Genomic DNA, 19,632 nt, shown 5'->3' with positions numbered 1-19,632 from the left:
AGATCGTTACGCCCTTGTGGTTTATATCAGAGCATGTCTTTTGTATGAGCAGACGTGTAAGTGGCTTGTGTTAGGATTAATTAGTACTTTATAGCCTGAAAGTGTATTTATTATGGTTTAAATTAGCTAAATGTCCATCTGAATTATGGAATAATGACAGACTGAGGTTACATGGATATGATACATGAATTCTAGAAGAATGGAAACCTTCGAAATGTGGTGCTACAAAATAATGTTGAAAATTAAGATGGGTGGATGAGTTAAAAAAAAAAAAAAAAAAAAAAAAAGACAAGAGTAAAATGGAAAATGATAGAAGAAACGAGGAATATAGTGAAGAATATTCCGAAAAGAAAAGATCGGATGTTTGAACACATTATGAGATATGGAGGAATCACGCTATTAGCTATGGACGGAATAGCTGAAAGAAAAGCACTTAGGACGAAGGCAGCGATTGAAATATATATACAGGGTGGGCCAAAAGTCTTAGGACAGTCGAATAAAATAAAAAGTACGCAACATACAGTAATGAAATATTCCCACACATGTTATAGGCAAGGGAGAAAATGTCACAGATAATAGCGCGTTTTTGACGGTCATCCTGAAATCCTCCATCTTGGATTCAAGTTAAAATTTTCAAAGGGAAGGAGTATGTGTGACACATCATCTAACACTAAAATTTATCCAGGAATTCATATCTGTGGTTGATTTTGTCTAGCTCTAACGGTTTTCGAGATTTTAAATAGTTTTCAGATATTTTTCGTTTCAGGTTCACTAATTGAAGATGGTCCTGACGAAAGCTGAACGTAGAGAGATCGTTCTGATGTCGGGTGAACGAAGTGTGAGAGTCGTCGTAGATAGTTTCAACCATCGTCATTCTGAAAGGAATACTATATTCCTCAACGCAGTTGCTACCCTCCTTCATAGGAGCTGTTGAAGACGGATAGACCTAAAACGGCTACGAATGAAGCAAGAACAGTTGTATGGACGTCCATTGTTGTTGTTGTTGTTGTTTCTTCTTCTTCTACTACTACTACTACTACTACTACTACTACTACTACTACTACTACTACTACTACTACTACTACTACTACTACTACTACTACTACTACTACTACTACTACTACTACTACTACTACTACTACTACTACTACTACTACTACTACTACTACTACTACTACTACTACTACTACTACTACTACTACTACTACTACTACTACTACTACTACTACTACTACTACTACTACTACTACTACTACTACTACTACTACTACTACTACTACTACTACTACTACTACAACAACAACAACAACAATAATAATAATAATAATAATAATAATAATAAATAATGAAAATTGTTGGATAAAAATCGTGAACTAACCTGGCGGTAACTGTTGAGAGTAGTAGGCCGGTTGCTGTTGTTGATTGTAAGGCCACTGTGGCTGAGACGGATACATGCCCTGATTCTGGTAATTCATGTGAGGCTGTACTTGCGGCTGTTGCTGAAAGTGAACAACCAACATGGAATTCACAAAACATATTTAAAACACAAGAACTAAATACTGAAAATAACAAAAACTAACCTTATCTTTATCACATTTCTCAGTATTCAAACGCAAAAACAGGAAGGACGTATGTTTAAGATTAAAACCATTTTTCTGCTCATTTCCCATTTTCTTTTTCACAGAAAAGAAATTGTTCTACATGAAACGTAACTTATAGTTTTACAATTTTATTTTCATATTTAGTTTAAACGTATTAATTGTTTCCTTTATATATCACATTTGACGGTACTATACAGATTAATTGACAGCGAGTCTTGTCGGATTGATTGATTGATTGAGTTTTGAGTTTTACGTCCCGTTCAGCATCGAGGCTATATGAGACGTGGACCTACTGATTAACGTGGAATCCGAATCACATGAGCTCCCGCCGGGAATCGAACCCGGGTCTTCCGCGCCAAAGGCGCGCATGCTAACCGCTTAGCCACGAAGAAGCTGAGTCTTGTCAGAGATCTGACGTAAGACAACTTCCATTACAGCTTGCTGATAAATGCGGTTATCCAACGCTATGTAAGTTACGACCAAATTTCTCAAAATTAAAAGTTTGCTATGTAAACGAGTTAAATGGAAATGACGATGAACATAAAATTGAACACACACATCTTTCTTTCGAAATCTCTGCACTAGTATTTACGTAGTTCGGACGGAAGAGACGGAACATATACTACGTCGTTTGATACTATCCTATTTACTTGAAGACGTTGTTTCTGAAAGATGAAATGATGCTCAAGCTTCATCTTCCTCTCTTTTATTAAAATAACGCAAATAAAGTTTACAAAAACTAGCAGAGTAGATCCGGACTCATATTATTTAAACCTTTCTTTGCATCGCGATAACTGCGAAAATATGAGAAAACATTATCTTGGGAAAACTAATATCGGAGAGGTCCAACTATTTTCATGAAATGGGAAAAATTTGCTGTTTTGGGGTGCGAGAAAGCTATTTAGCTAGACTCAACTTAGGAAAAACGCATTTAGAAAATTCTTGGGTAGAGGCTACGGATCCCCTACCCTTACGGTCCTGCGCCACTTCTTTAAAAGCACAAGACGTAATACAATGTTTAAAAATAAATAAATAAATAAATAAATAAATAAATAAATAAATAAATAGAGTGAGTTACTTTCATTTTATTCCTTGCTCCCTAATTGGATGGTGGAAAATGAACACTTTTTTTAAGGGCACACTAAAGTTGGTTGGCTGATTTGAAATTTAGCGTCCCGTTCAGCACCAAGGCTATATGAGACGTGTATCTATAGGTTAATCTGGAATCTGAAGGAGAGCTCTCACCGGGAATCGAACCCAGGTCTCCTGCGCCAAAGGCACATCCGCTAACCATATATACCCACGAGGGAACTCTTCTGAAGGCTGTTCCGCGTATGTTTGACCAAACACGATTCCTCTGTCCAGCGCACAGAATGGACTCGCCTGACCTTGGTCAGTCGCATCTGTCAGTGTAGTGTGTAAACTGTGAAACAATGTATCTATTTTTCGGTGGGCCGAAAATCGCGTCTGAACTGAGTCGCTTCAGGAGAAGCACGTTGTATAATTTTCCACGTGTTTGTGTTTTCTCGTTAGACCAAAAATGCCGCCAAATTTGAGTCGCTTTTGGGAGGCTAGTTTTGTAGAAGGGTTGGTATTTTAATAATCAGGAACCCGTTGAGAGCAAGGTTTGTGAGATTAGTTGGACTTGAGCAAGAATGTGATCGACAAGTATAAAGATTCCGTGGCCTCAGCGTTCGGTTCTCCAACAAAAGAGACAAGAACACGCTATACATACAAGCCACCACCGTGCAGGCGAAACTTTGCAGAATGGCCATGCAAGAGATTAACATATTAATTTTAAAACATAATTAAATTGCAACAACACAGCTTTTAAGTTGCAATTAAATTAAATTGTCACAATAGTTATAAATCGGCAAATTACTTGCACAGTTTAATCATCCGATAGCGCAGGTAGCGACATCTATTAGCGTGACGCAGGCCATGCAAGAGAATACTCTGACCAAAACAGATGGCGAATCATCTAAACGAATCTTCAGAAACTGTCAACCACACCTTACGCCAATGAGTGAATGTTAATAAGGTGTTCACGACTGAAGACATCTTATCGATGCCAACTGACAGTAACGCAATTGGGAGCTGTACGAGCGGCATCTGGCAAACCAAAGGTACGTGGCTACATTGGATGAGGGGTGGGTGTACCTTTCCAACTGCGGCAAACTAAGAGCCATCATGTACGCAGACAAAGACGCGAACCTTCACAAAATGAATTGAGCATGGAAAGTGGTTTTCTTGAAAGATTTTATGATAGTTGCGTACTACTGTCATCGAGACAAACTGATGACTCGCATAGTGAAGAAGTGCAAAATCAATTTGCAGTATTACCAGAGATTGATACGCAAGAGCTACCAGAAATGCACGAAAATGAGATCAACATGATCCATATCCAGCAAAACAAGGCTTTATCACAAACCTCAATATCGTTCCTCGCATTCTACTACGATATGACGGAAGCTACTGGACTACAGGCCATACCTTTCAACTAGATACCTGTGCAGTCTTTAGAGGCAAGTCTAATGGATTTTTGTGGACTTGCATTGCTTAAAGGGACTTTAGGTAAAAAGAGTGTGGCAGCTGTAAGTGGACTCTGGAAGGGTGTGGAAGAGGAATGGAAGAAGATCCACTAATAGTTCTTCCACAGAGTCATCTGCAATGGAAACTACGTTGCCGGGCCATCGTTCGGAATCAAGACACATCGATCAATGCCGTAATTGTTTGGTCACATCACACATACGCAGAACAGCCTCTGTCCTAAATTAAAACATTAACTAAAGGTAAAGATTCCATATTAATAACAATTGACCTGCAGTTGATATCGAACATTATTTCATAAAGTTAAGTGCGTGTCCATTCGTTGCCAAAGAATTAACAGATATTCTTTCTGTGACCCCTGTGAATGTAAGGAGGGTTTGCTGTACATGCCACATTAAATCGATTCTTTGTTTTCCATTTTTCTGTCTACGTCCTCACTTTCTATGCAAGTCAGTTTGATTCCTGATGAAAGTACTTCTTTCGAATACACCCTCGAATTGTACTGTTTTGAGCCCTACTCCTGGATATATGAAGGTGAGAAAATTATAACAGAATGTTGAAACGGGACTGTTAAATAAATAAGGTAGCACCACCTCTTAACTCAAGTTTACTATACTACTCTCCCATCTCTTAACACTATTATTTATATCGAGTTATTTATATAAATGAGAATTGTTAATGTAGTATGCTGTTAAGGGCTCTGTTTTTGTATTGAATGGCCTAACTCAGTGAATTTATAATTCAATTTGAATATTCGTTTCTAAAGTATCAACTCATTCAATCAGGAAGTGGTCTGGGTTGCCACTGGATCTGGAACGATTATATGTAACAGACAATAACATTTTGTGTAAAATATATATTGGCGATTATTTAAGTTTTTAATGCAACTGGTAAACCGTGAATATGTAACTACTATATTGAATAAGGTAGTGAAGTATATAATTATTTATAAAAGCGCAAAAGGAGTACTAAATTCTTAAATGGTTAACTTTTTGTATGGCTAAACTTCAAATTCCTTAGATTGGAATATCATATTGAATGCACGTTCGGACATGTTTAATGGCACTTCTATTATCGATTGCTGAGTTAATTCGTTGTGCAGCGATTTCAGTTCACTCTCCCTGCGCTGGTTTTGCTCTAAGCTTTATTTTATTTTATAGATGTGCTAAAAGTGCTTATTAATAAAATACTAGACGACCACTTCTCCCATTAGAGTGTTATTTTGGAGATCTGGATTTGTGTGAATTGAAAATCAAATTTATTTTTAACTTTAACTACGGTTCTATAGGTTCTAGTGCAGTGGTGGTATAGGAAGGGGGATACAGCATGCAATGAGCTCAGATTTCACTTTAAAAAGAAGGTCCCACCCATATACCTTAATGCTGAAAAGGGATGTTCGAAGTTCAATCAATCAATGAAGCAAAACTGTCACAAAATTGGTCAGTTTAGTTTAATTTTCACCTCAAAAGTAATACCTAGCACAATATAAATAGATAAAAACATCTCAAGTTCATCAAATTTACCTGGACTGGAGGCATAGGACCCATCATTTGCTGACCGTTCACCGGCTTCTTCTTTCGACGAGCATTTGCAGCCTTGGCTCCACGCTTCAACCCACGAGGAGACTGGTCGGAATTAGGTGTATCTGCTTTACTTTCCTCTTTCAACTGAAATCACAATGGTTTCCAATTATAAGGTATATTCTACTTATTATATAATATATACAGGAAAGGTGATAACACTGAGACATTGTTATACAGTAGACTTTCGACTATACGGTCTAGTTAAAAAGAATGAATTGTTTCTGTTCATTCATAACGTATTACGCTACACAAAGGTCATATACTTTCAATATACAGTAAAATCTGTTAACTTGGCCTCCTGCCTATAATACCTTGGTCTCTTTCCAACGGAACCTGCATTTTCCCGTAAGACATAGATTACTTATAATTCTATAAGTTGGCCACCTGTCTATCTTGGAATTTGGCCACACTCAAGCAACGCTGCTCTTATGATGCTAATGATAATTCACTTCTGTGTGTTGGACACCAACATAGTCGTTTCTTAGAAAACATTTCTGAACATTTGTAACTGTTGTTATATTTCGAGAGGTTAAAAACCCAAGGAAGAAAAAAGAAAAGTTTTCCATTGTAAGTAATTCTTCAAAACAATATATCAAATGGTGCTATTGTTTATTGCTTTTATGTTATTGTTGGTTGTTTCCCATTCATATTATTTACTGCAAGATCATTTCGTGGTTCAGTCCAGACGGATGCAGATGTCCTTTTGTTTCGCCACGTCTTCGAATATTTTTTTTTTTCCTTGGGGAGTTTGCAGGAAACTTAGAGCAAATGACGATCGGATACATGTTACCGGTACACAGTGTTAGAAACAAAGATGCATAAGATGATAAAAAAAATGTTTTCCTTTGTTACTTCCTTGTCAACAGCCATTTTCCAGATACACAATTGGCTGCTTTTGGTGTTTCACTACTGGAAGTAGCGGGCGAGAGAGTGTGAATGTTTTAAGTATAGGAAATACATTTTACATATAGGTAATACACTGACATTTTACCTTATCTCATCTATCGTCATAAGTGGAGAAAGAAAAGAAAAAGTAATGCCCCGTAGCGTTTTGGAAATAATTAGCATGTTGAATTTACATACGGAATCTAGTGCGCGATTGAAGAAGAACTAAGACAGGTACTTATTTCATACGATATTTTCATACTTTGAAAATAAATTTTACCACGTATTATTTATAAAATATATAGATAATACGAACATTTAATAGCTATATTAGAAGTGCCTTCTACGATCGATAATAGATTTTATTCTCAAAATCATTTATTTTCTGTAAGTTCACCATCTGTCTAAGTTGGCCACTTTGCAGTGGAACCGATGATGACTAACATAGGTTTCACTGTACTATCCCTAGTCCTTGCGATTTTGACTTTGTTACAGTGAATTTTCAGGTTTTTAATTACTGCCTTTTACGACTGTATACAGATCAGAAAATACTTCGGAACTATTTAGATTAAAGAGATGTTGGGATATTTGTATATTCAACTACCATGCTGTATGACTAAAAAATCCTCTAAAAGTGTGAAGAAACCCTATTTACTCTTCAGCTCATACAAGACAATAGTTAAATTACAGAAAATTCATTGTAACGAAATTACACAAGCACTTGAAAAGGCTAATTCTAGTTTAAAAAATATATATATATATACTTAAAATTTATTTTTAAAAAATTCATATACTGCATACAAAGACCACCAAACACAAAAGAAACTTCACATATGAATTGGCATGTATAATATGTTGTTAAGGAAGCACAGTATAATATGTTGTTAAGGAAGCACAGAAAATGACAACGGTGGAATAAAAATTTACTGCACAACATTGTTCTTGACAATTTTAAATGTCTGTGCATACATTAACAATACTACAACCTAGTAGACACATAAGATAGTTTTTGCTGCGGGGAAAGCTGTTATATACTTTTGTGGTTATGACACCTGGCTGGAACCGCTGAACTTGCCTATTCTATAAATTCTTTTACATTAATTTTATAAGTTTTTACGTAAATTTGACAGAAAATGCACTTCTAAAGATGTTCAAGGAATAAAATATTTGGTCTAGGAATTAATTCGTGCGGGTGGACAAGAGATGGCGCAACGAACGGAGCGTCCCACAGTTCCGTGTATCCACACATGTGTTGCAAACCCCTGTCATCGCGTATCGTTCGTAGTATAGGGCAGTGGATTAAAGCGTCAACAACACCAGTTTGTAGTTAAGTGAACATGGCGCAATTTGTGCCTGATAAAGTGTTTTTGCGGGGTGTCCTGCTGCATTACTTTAACATGCAGAAAAGTGCGACTGAAAGTCATCGTATTTTGGTGGAAGTGTATGGTGACCATGCTCTAGCTGAGCGAACGTGTCAGAAGTGGTTTGCACGGTTTAGAAGTGGTGATTTCGGCTTGGCAGACCAAGAGCGAGCTGGACAGCCAAAAAAATTTCAAGACGAAGAATTGACAGCATTGCTCGAGCAGGATTCGTGTCAAACGCAGGAACAACTTGTAGCAGCATTAGGCGTTGATCAAACAACAGTCTCCAAACGCTTGAAAGCCATGGGAATGATTCAAAAGATGTCACATTGGGTTCCACATGAATTGAAAGACAGAGACGTTGAAAGACGAAAAACCATTTGCGAATTGCTGCTTCAACGACAGAGCAGAAAGGGGTTTCTGCATCGAATTATTACGGGTGATGAGAAGTGGATCCATTACGAGAACCCTAAACGAAAAAAGGCCTGGGTGAAACCAGGTGAACCAGGTCCATCACAACCAAAACGAGATATTCACTGTGCAAAGGTTATGCTGTGCATATGGTGGGATATGAAAGGTGTGGTGTACTATGAGCTGCTGCAACCGGGTGAAACTATGAATGGAGAACGTTATCGACGACAATTAATGCGTTTGAAGCAAGCTCTGGCCAGAACACGACCAGAATGGGAGAACAGACATGATAAACTTATTGTTCAACATGATAACGCTCGCCCACATGTCGCAAAACCGGTCAAAACCTATTTAGAAAATGTCGGATGGGAAGTTTTACCCCACCCGCCGTATTCACCAGACGTTGCTCCTTCGGACTACTACTTGTTCGATTGCATGAACAACGATTTGATTGGACAGCGGTTTACTTCTTCAGAAGATATCGAAACATGGGTCTCTGACTGGATCGCTTCCAAGGATGAGGACTTCTTTCGCTACGGAATCCGTACATTGCCTGACAGATGGGCGAAAGTGGTGGCTAGCGATGGACAATATTTTTCTTAAGGTATTTATGTATTTTGTGTTTGTACTACAGCTTCAATGTGTGCGTACCAACCGCACGAATTAATTCCTAGACCAAATATATAAGAGAAAGAAATAGAAATATGTAAAATTTGCAATCTTTTGCTACTAGAAAAAGGCCGATTAACCCTTGAAAGTATTGCAGATGATTATTTACAGATATATGTCCTCAGGGAACACGAAAGTGAGTGTTAAAAACATGTTAATTATTTATTACTTTTCATGTCTAATTTGTAAGGATCCTAACTAACGATCTCCCGCAAGTTCTTTGCCACGGTCTACGACGGCAATCAGACTCACACCAGTTAAAAAATATACATTTAAATAGAAATTATTACTTAAATTCAAACTTATTACTTAAAACTAAGAAAAGCATTCTCTCTTACCATCTTTTCAGGTGGAGGTTCCAGGTCTTCCGGCGGTAAAGGTGGTGGTTCCATAAAGTACGATGAAGGCTTCAACAAGGAATGTGTATGGTACTTGAGAAGGCGGTGGGCGTCTTCATACCACAATGGCTTACGTTCCATTTTTACAGCTCCGAACCACGACCAAGAAATGGGTGCAGGACTTTTAAATCCTTCTAGCAGGTCCCATGGACTTACACGTTGTTTCTCGGCCACTTGGAGACCCTGTAATGTACAATAACATTAGAACACAACACAAATCACCGAAAGCATGAAATAAAACTTACCTTGGAAAAAATCAATAACACTGGATTGTAACATACACACAAAACATGTTTTTTTGCTATTTACTTGGGATTACAAGGGAGATCTATGCATTTTCTGATTTCGAAATACCAATATGGAAACCTTATCTGGGTCTCAATATAGTAAATGAACGCAATATGAGTATATCGATTGATATCCTTATATTATAACGTGCGACCCAAAAGTCTTGAGATAACTAACACAACATAAATTCTCATATGGACAGAGTTTATTTTTATTCTTCAAAATACATTTCTCCTTGATCGATGCACTTCCTGCAACTTCCCCATGCCCTGTAGAAAGGTGATTTTTGGAATCTAAACTGCTTCGTCACAGCGACCGAAAAGCACTGAAAGAACTTGTTTTAAGAAAATACTATGCGTGCCACATAGCGGTTGACATCAAAACTAAGTAGCCAGTGGTTCATGTACGAAGTGACTAGGTTTCAACCGTTAGCCTGTGAACAGAGACTTGGTTTGCAAATGAAGAGTTATTGCCTTGTCTTCACAGTAATGGATAAGCAAGGAATGGCAAATACATTTTCTGTTAAAGAGGACAAAAGTGCAGTGAAAACTCTTCGAAATGATTGAGAAGGCATATGGGGACAGTGGCGTTTTTAACCACAAATCGATTTGATTTTTATATAATAATAAAAAGTATTACTATAAAGCAACTGTTTAAACTTAAAACTTATCCGGCTATAGCCATACTACTGGAAACATTAAATCTCTGAGGCGCAAATTATTTAAAACGCGCCTGAATAGGGCTGCTAGCATCAGTCGTGCTAACGTGTATCTGTAATATGGTCAATTTCGAGACCGGAGGAAGAACGTGAAGGATGATGCTGCAAACGGTCGACCTCCAGCTGAGAGAATAGATGATAATGTTGGAATCTGTTTTTCGTCAGTTGACAGAAGATCGCAGAATGGCTCTTCAAATGATTGCCAGTAGTTTGGATATTGCTAAAAAGTCAGCTTGAAGAATTAAAAGGAAGCCACTTTCAATGAATGCAAGACATATAGACTGCGATGACAGAGGAGCTTTACAACACTCAAAAAAGATAAAAGATAGTTGGTGGGGAAGCGGTGGCTCAGTGGTAGAGCGTTTAAATCTGACGTTGAGGTCCCTGGTTCGATCCCAGCTCCCGCCAAGTGAGCTTTGTGGTGGACAAACATGGGTTTTCCTGTTTCTCCCACTTTCGTCATTCCACCATTATCATCCGTCTCATTACCGCCTCCGTAGCTTCGGTGCGTAATTGTGGAACGTTAAAAAAAAATGGAAGGAACGTGTAGACTAGTGCATTATTAAGGAGTAATATATTTTGAAGAATAAAAGTAAATTATGTCCGTAACAGAATTCATCTGTATTTTATTGCAGTTATCTTAAGACTTTTGGGACACATCTTGTATTTATTGATTTACGTCTTAAAAAATAATTTCTTACTATATTGTACCGTTTTCCAAACTCTGCTCCACAGACCCCAAGTAAGTCTAGAATTCTGCCATTATGGTATTTTTTTTTTTTGCCACAGAAAAATAAAAAAAGAGAAGATACACTAAAGTTAAAAATTTTGAACAGCATTGATTATGAAAATAAAATATTATACAATTTAATAAAGTAAAAACTATACACATTCTAATAGCTGATATAGATATATTATTATTATTATTATTATTATTATTATTATTATTATTATTATTATTATTATTATTATTATTATTATTATTATTAAAATATTCTGCCTTTTGGCAGGTCCTGGGGCTAATGAGTTTTTTTTTCTTCTTAATTTTCTGTTTGGACTTGCAAATGATTCTTCCATGTTTCTCGATTTTCAGCTTTCTCTTTTAACTCGCAATATTTTCTTCTATTTTTCAAATCATTGATTAGTTATGTTCTTCCTATTTCTCGCTTTCCTTCCATCTTTACTTCTATGGCGGTACAAGGAAGACAATTTCTTCGCAAGATGTGTTCAATCCAATTGGCCTTTCTACGAAGGATGGAAGTGTCATCTTCTCTCCTGTCCGTTTTACAACATCTTCGCTTGTTGTTCTCTCTGTCCATTTTATCTCCTCCATCCTCTTTCAACATCACATTTCGAAGCTCTCTAAATATTTCTTCTCTAACTTCCGTAATGTCTAAGTCTCTGAATCATACAGTCCAATACTCCACATATAGCACGTAATCAATTTCTTCCTTAGTTCAATATTAAGGCTGCTAGTTAAGAGTGACCTTTTCTTGTTGAATGCTTCTTTGGCTATTGCAATTTTCGACCTGATCTCTTTGGTGTAGTACGCGTCTTTTGTCAAAATACTTCCCAGATATTTGAAATGATCGACCTCTTCAAGTACTCTTTGTTCTACTGAAACCCGTAAGGATGCATTTCCACGGCATCATGACTTTCGATTTTTCGAGGTTGACTTCAATTTCATATAGTTTTCCAGTGTCAACTATTTTGTCAATCATCTTCTGTAATCCTTCTTCGGTTCTAGCTATAATAACCGTATCATCTCATATCTGATTATGTTAATGGTCTGCCCTCCAAATTTGAAATCTCCAATTCCCATTAATGCTTCCTTCATTGAACATTCAGTGTAAATGTTGAATAATTGGGAGACATACTACATCCTTGTTTGATTCCTCTTACTTAATATCATTCAATAAAAAAATAAATAAAAAAATAAAAAAAACAATGTATATTTCCTTTTATTAATACCAATATAAAATTAAGGGAATGTTAATTAATATTATTTTAACAAAATAATTACTGATATTGATAAGCTCAAAACATTTTTTAAATGGTAAATTTGCTTTCGAAGGTGAAAATAGGATGATGATCCGTAGAACGTTCTGTCTAATAAGTGGTCTCCATTTAACAAAGGTTGGGAAGTGAGAAGAAATTAAGTGAAATTTTTAAGTTTTACGTCCCACGTTTATGCCGGTTAGACTAAAGGAGACGATGATGATTAGAGATGAGTGAAATGGTGGAATGAAGAAAGTGGGAGGAAACGGGAGAACCACGAGAAAAACCACGAGCACCGGAGGTGAACGCTCTACCACTGAGCCACCGCCCCCTCCCCCCTGAGAAGTGAGAAGGTAAGTATTTTCTTGTAACTGTAATAAAAGTAAACAAATCAATATACTTACAGCTCTTAATGACATAACTATTATTACTATAAACCTTTTGCGGTGGAGTATAGATGATGTTTTACTTGCTTAGGTAAGAGCAGGGTCATAGAGGACAAAGGATACTATTACAATACCATTTAAGCCACTAGTTCGATGCTGTAAGAAAATTTCCAAACACGTGCACGGAAAGCAAGCTTGCTGACCCAAAGATTTGGAGAGGCTCCGAATCTTTCAGTGATGATGGAATACTTATTGCCTACAACAAATTGTATGATGCACAAAATTATCTTACAGCACTAATAAATTTGAGGTTACAATTCCACGATACGCTAAATATACGGTTATATCCAACTGCCACCGTAATAGTCATTTTAAACTGTTTCTACATCATATTAGTTACACATTGCGACATCTAAATATAATTGATTTTTAACTTTCAAAAATAAAATAATTAAATTAATTGATAATAAAAATAAGAATGAAATGTTTTTAACTTGTGAAATGTCATACAAAGTTACTTTACGTCCATAAATTTAAAGTATGTTCTAAAAAGCCACACAACATTATCTTACATAAATAAACAAAAATATGATCTGGGTTTCCTATGAATACTTCTATATCCGGTATTAAGAATATAATTTTTCATGTGTGTTCAATGAATATGAACAGTTTAGTATACATATATATACTACATATTATATTTAAAACAAAGATTAATATAGTACTGACCTGTTTCTTATCAATAGAATCAAACCCAGCTATTTTGTTCCCTTTTGTATCCGTGAGGCATCCCACAGGCTCACAAGCTACAACTTCACTTTGATGTTTCGGCAACGGAAGCAGCTGTCGGATGTGTTGTATCGATGGCGACGTGCGATCTCCCAGTTCCTGAAGATAAGGCAAGTCGTAAATGTAATAGTGTACTTTTAATCATAAAAATCCTCGCTAAATTAATTCGATAAACACATATATACACGATGAGCAATAATCCTGATTGAAATCAAGCTACTCTATCTTTAGCTCTGCCAGGGCCGGCTCTACCATATGTGTAAGACATACATTTGCACGGGGCGACAAACTCTTTCATAACTAGATTATTTGAAATGTTTTTGTTGGAAACAAATTTCATGATGATGCAAGGTGCCTACTGATCTGGAGAAATCTATTTCCCTGACTTCTCCCTGACCTTTGGTGGGAAATTCCCTGACTTTCATGACAGGTGTCGGATGACGTTGACATATAAATAAGGAATAAATAACAGTGAATATTTTTATATGAGAACATTCATTCCATAGAGACAAATAATAATCAATTCCTATACGTACATTCTACTTACCTCCGACAAAAATCAGAGCAATGTCCCATACTCGGATCATTAATGGTTATCCAAGCTTAAATTCATGTACAATTGATGTTAGAAAAAAATATACTTTATAAAATTTCCCTGATTCCCAGCCTTTTTCCCTGACCTGCACAATTTTCCCTGAGTTTTCCCTGACTTCCCTGACCAGTAGGAACCCTGTGATGGTAGTTAAATTTACCCAGCTGATCTATTTGAATACTACATTCATACATCAAGTTTAGGTCGCATTAGTTTAAGGTCACAGGGACAGTTCTAAAGCAAACGGTCAAACAAATCCCAGCATGAATTGCTTGATTGTTGTCAAGTACAAACTCAATTCTCGAACAGTAGCAAACATCTGTTCCATTTAGTTAGTTATCACAGTTTTGATATGAAAACTAGTCTTGTCTTTGTTACAAATAAGATCCTTATCATTGAAGGTGGAAACAAGTTTTTTTTTTCTTTTTAATTTTTAATTGATGTAGAAGAAAATCAAGAAATAAGAATAAAAGAGCTAGTTGCGTTGGAATTACAAACTGATATATTGAGATTGAAGCTCGATACTGAATTCTATAAAAAAAAAAATTAATAATAAAATAAAAAATAAAAAAAATAAAAAAGGATAACCATCTTTGCTATGCAAGTGTGTTTGCTTTATCTTTCACTGACATAAATAAAAAGCAGACAAAACGGGATTGTATTTATAGTTTAGAGGCCTTCCTGAGTGCGAGTGACCTTTCCTTCCCCTTCGTTGTTTATGATGGGGTAGAATACTTAAAATCGTGGCTTTTAAGATTTGTTCTTTACGGCAAATTGCCTAGGGCCGGCCTTGGGCACATATTTGCAACCATGTTAATTCGTTTGGTTCCAACTGCACACACTGTGAAGGAAGAATGGGTCAGAACATGCTACAAAGGTTAAGGACGGAAGTCGCGAATTGCAACACCGCCTGGTTTCTAAAGCAACAAGCTGACGACGTGACCATTTATTAGAACTGGCGGGGAGAGTACACTTCAGTACTGACCCATGCTTTCTTGCATGCCTAGCTGTCAGGGGCTGCAGAGACACGAAGATCTTTTCTCTGATGTTTCCTGTTTACCACATTCTTCTTTTTCAAGGAAGCAGTTCAGTTCGGCTGCTTCCTTCTGAACTGCCGCATTTCCTTTCCTTCAAAAGGAAATGCAAGTCAGTAGTTGACGTTATGGAATGTTAGGGAATATCAGACCGGTAACCAGCCCAAAAATGTAGGGGGGCCGGCTGAACTTAGGGGGGGGCGATCCAATAATAATATAGTTCATTTGCAAGCCTACCGTGAAAATTTTAGGGGGGCCAGCAAAACTTTAGGGGGCCCGGCCCCCCTAGACCCCCTGGATACGGGCCTGGAGAATATAGAATAGAATGCACTTCCAACATACGACAATGCACAATAGTACGACAATTAGGATACGAAACAAGGTCTGTAAAAATAAATGAATAACAAGTGGAATCAATTTACTTCGGATTTCTTCAAAGTATCAATCTCTTTTGTCCATTAGGAGCTTTGTACAATCCCGTAAGTCGGAATGCCTTCTGCAGGTTATGGACTGTAATGGAGTTCAAGATCGTCATTTCTTCCTAGGTGGAAACATCATCAAAACAGCAACCCTTCAGTTGTGCTGTTTTTCGAGGAAAAGAAAGTAATTACACGAGGATAGATCGGCAAACATGCGGGGTGAGGTAACACGCAAATACTTTTTTTGGGGGGGGGGTCAAAGCTCACGAACAATCACTGTGCTGTGTGCTGGACCAAAAATCTCTCTTTCCAGTTTTTGTTCCTCCGTTAAGGAATGGGGCACCAACGTACACACAGTTTCCGCTCTTATTTATCGATCAGTTTCCTAATTCACCCCGACCAAGTCTTATATTATCCTGAAACTTACACGTCGGTTATTCAAAATGATATCTTGAACTTTGTCAATTATTTAAGTTTTTCTGACAGACCTGCATGGATCTAGGCGCTCACCGTCTTGCACAAACTCCCTGCCAACATTGAACATTAGGGATTTAGATTTCTGCGCTTTCGGCATCTTTTGGCCATATAGCCAGTCACGTTAGAAGGATGATGTCCCTCGGCGAGCACACTATCCGGGGAAAGGGAAGGAAGGAAGCATCCTGGGACCTGTAAGTTAGGTATCACCCTGGCATTTGCCTGGTGTGAATGAGGAAAACCCAGGAAAACGGGTGGCCTGAAAAAGCGTTTTATACTATTTCGACCGAGTGACCCCACCGGGAATCGAACCTGGGATCGCTCAAATATACAGCAACGAGAAAGACGATTGTTCCCATAAACCTTTTTCAACATTTCAAATGTTTCCGATGAAATCTTTTCCAAGCGCGCATTTAACTTGATATTGATGAAACGATGCGAGGTATAACAACACCAGTCTCTATACTTAGCCGCGTCACATGTTACAATGGCGACCGACCGAGCTGGGAATTTCTGCAGGTGTTCCCAAGGTCACACTCAAGATACACTTCTATGGAAAACTTCCGTGCCAAAACTAACTTAGCAACAGAAGTTCAGTTTCGTTTCTTATTCGCCGAACTGCGTAATATGATCTCATCGGTTACCAAACCAAAGATCCTGATTAGTATCATAGTTGTGGCAAGAGATACACGTACATTTATTACCCACGGACCATTACGTATTTTTATATGTATCAGGTGGCACAATGGCTCATTGGTGGAGTACTCACCTCTGGAGAGAGCGTTTTTGGTTCGAAATGAAATGAAATGAAATATTTGTTTTACGTCCCACCGTTATGCTGGCTAGGCTAAAAGAGACAGTGATGATGAGAAATGAATGCAGTGGTGGAATGAATAACGTGAGATGAAACGCGAGAATCCCGACGAAACCCACGCACACGGTGTTTGTCCACCACAAAGTCCACTTGGTGCGAGCTGGAATCCAACCAGGGACCCCACGGACCAGAGGTGAACGTTCTACCAGTGAGCCACCGCGGCCCCGTTCCTGGTTTGATTCCAGCCCGTGTGAGCTCGAGATAGACAATAACGTTTACGTACATTTCTGGGTGCTCCTGTTTTTTCCCACATTTCTCACTTCATCAATTCTTTTATAGTTGTTTACTTTCATTAATCACCCGTCTCTTTTTTCAATAGCTTAATGAGCATAACCATGAGATGTTAAAGCTTTCATTTTTTTGCAGGTGTATAAAACTCATCTGTAGCTGTGATTCAGGTACAAACCATTCTTCGCGACAACGGCTTATGGAAGCTACAACAGAGAAAAATAATAGTATTTGGTGATTGCTAATGAGACTGAATATTGCAAAAAGCAATTTACGGATATAATTGGCTGCAACTTCTGATAAATGCATTTCTATACAAAATATTTTTTTTATTACAACTATTCTATTTTCACCAGAATCGAATAGAAAATGATTATTTCTAAATGTATATTTTCTAAAAGCAAATATTTGGAAGGCTGTCTTCTATTACAAAATTACTTTCTCAGCAAAAAATAACAAGTTCCACAACTCTTGAATATTCGCCTAGTTCGTAAGTTAGATCGAGAATCTTTTTTGGATAGGGAAAGAACTAGTTTTCTAACGAGATGTACGAGTAAATGAAAAAGGGTAGATGTTCGCATAGTTGAACGAAAAACGTAAATTTTATTCAATTCTTACGTGTAGATGCAGTTGCGAAAATGACGCAACAAAGACGAACAACTAAACGAATTTTACTATCCATGAATTACGTAAATGAGAAAGAAAAAACTTGGCGTAAAAGTCCATTTGAGTCTGAGCCGCTACAACGCCATCTGTCAGGGACTGGCTAAACTATGTCCAGTCTAGCGACGAGCACGTGGTCGGCGCGCTGAGTCGCCGTATCGGGAGCTTTCTAGACCTAGTGGTCGTCACGTCTTTCATTCGCGTGACTCCCCAGTTTGCCTCACGACACTAGGCTGGAAGCCACCGGAAATCGAACCCGAGACCCGTGGACGTGAGTCCAACGCTCTAAGCATTAGACTACGGTGTCCCTCAATGAGACCAATTATTTAATGTTGTATATTTCTTGTGTTTTGTGATAAGAGTCTTATCCCACTTATTCATAGAAATGCTTTTGTCTCGCAGTTGACGGAAATTGGTGCCATCTATTATTCGTAGTTTGAACTGTCAATATTGTACAATTTCTTATCTAAAATTTGTAGAATCATGCATTGTTACCTGTCCTGAAAGCTTTAAATGCTTTCTTCTGCAAAGTTATAAATGAATGACACGCCTTTCTTTCATCAGGTTCTTCAATTGAATGCTGGATTTTCAAGTGTTCTTTTTTTTTAACATACACGTATTATTGGCTTATTGCGTCGTCAATTGATAAATAAATAATACACTTAAATTTGATCTGAAAACACCATCATCAATTTTCAATTGAGGCGGAAAATGAAATTAAATATTTGAGTTTTTCGTCCCACGGTTATGCCGGTTAGGCTAAAGGAGACGGTGATGATGAGTAATAAATGAAATGGTGGAATGAAGAAAGTGGGAGGAAACGGGAGAACTCCGAGAAAACCCACGCACACGGTGTTTGTCCACCACAAAGTTCACTTGGCGGGGGATGGGATCGAACCCGGGACCCCAAACACCAGAGGTGAACGCTCTACCACTGAACCACCGCGGCCCCATCAATTAAGGCGGAATACAGAAGAAAACTGCTTGTAACAAAAAGACGTTTTACTTAAAGTACACATGGCATTCCAATTTTTCATACTACTACCACTACATTATCACGAACGTAAAGCTGTAACGCTGTGTTAGAAGATGAAAATAATATATCTTCAGAAATTTTTATCTTATTATTCCAATTCATTAGTTTTCTTTCTTGATCTAAATGTCACTATCCATGCAAGTTCGAAGGAAAAATCAAAATAAGAGGAAGGAAAATTACACTAAAAACAAGGTGGAAGTGGAGCTGCTGATAAAGAGGGATATTGAATAGCACTGTGTGTATTCTTAGCTACATGTATTATAGCTATGTACTTCCACCACAGGACCAGTGCTTCGATGGTTCCACGCAGCAGATTCTTGTGGTGGGGCTATGAACATCAGCCAACTTATCTTCCTTTACGTGTTTGCATTGAAAAGTCTGTTTCTATGTAGATCTCACCTAACTGCATATAGACTCACAACTCACTTGCGAAAACGAACAATAGTCGGCGGGCAAAAAGCTGATAGTTTATGTGCATTGTTTTGTTAGAAAAGTTGCTGAATTAGATACAGTACGCCAACAGACATTTTCTTCTAGGAAATAACGAAGATCCTTCCAAAGCAAGTCATTATCCAATGTTAAATTTAATACTGATATCTGATGCAACAAGGAAAGAGCCTTCTACATCTTTTCCCAATCCATTTTCTGCACCGAGGAAACCAACCTCGATGAGAA

The 19,632-nt window shown here is 37.6% G+C and overlaps 1 protein-coding gene across 2 annotated transcripts in view; it reads right to left on the bottom strand.

The window, feature by feature from the left end:
- kto (mediator complex subunit kohtalo) overlaps positions 1–19,632 on the bottom strand; it is a 212,389-nt gene that overhangs the window by 17,647 nt on the left and 175,110 nt on the right. For both annotated transcript variants that reach the window (XM_081769676.1, XM_081769675.1), the window contains exons 33-36: positions 13,578–13,736; positions 9,399–9,641; positions 5,675–5,818; positions 1,379–1,499 (exon numbers count right to left, since the gene is read on the bottom strand). In XM_081769676.1, coding sequence (XP_081625802.1) covers positions 1,379–1,499; positions 5,675–5,818; positions 9,399–9,641; positions 13,578–13,736 — 667 coding nt within the window. The remainder of the gene's footprint in view (positions 1–1,378; positions 1,500–5,674; positions 5,819–9,398; positions 9,642–13,577; positions 13,737–19,632) is intronic.

Source organism: Thermobia domestica, chromosome 8 (genome assembly GCF_964235325.1).
Source record: "Thermobia domestica chromosome 8, izTheDome1.hap1.1, whole genome shotgun sequence".
In the NCBI taxonomy this organism is placed as follows: Eukaryota; Metazoa; Arthropoda; class Insecta; order Zygentoma; family Lepismatidae; genus Thermobia; species Thermobia domestica.
This window is presented reverse-complemented; position numbering and strand designations above follow the sequence as displayed.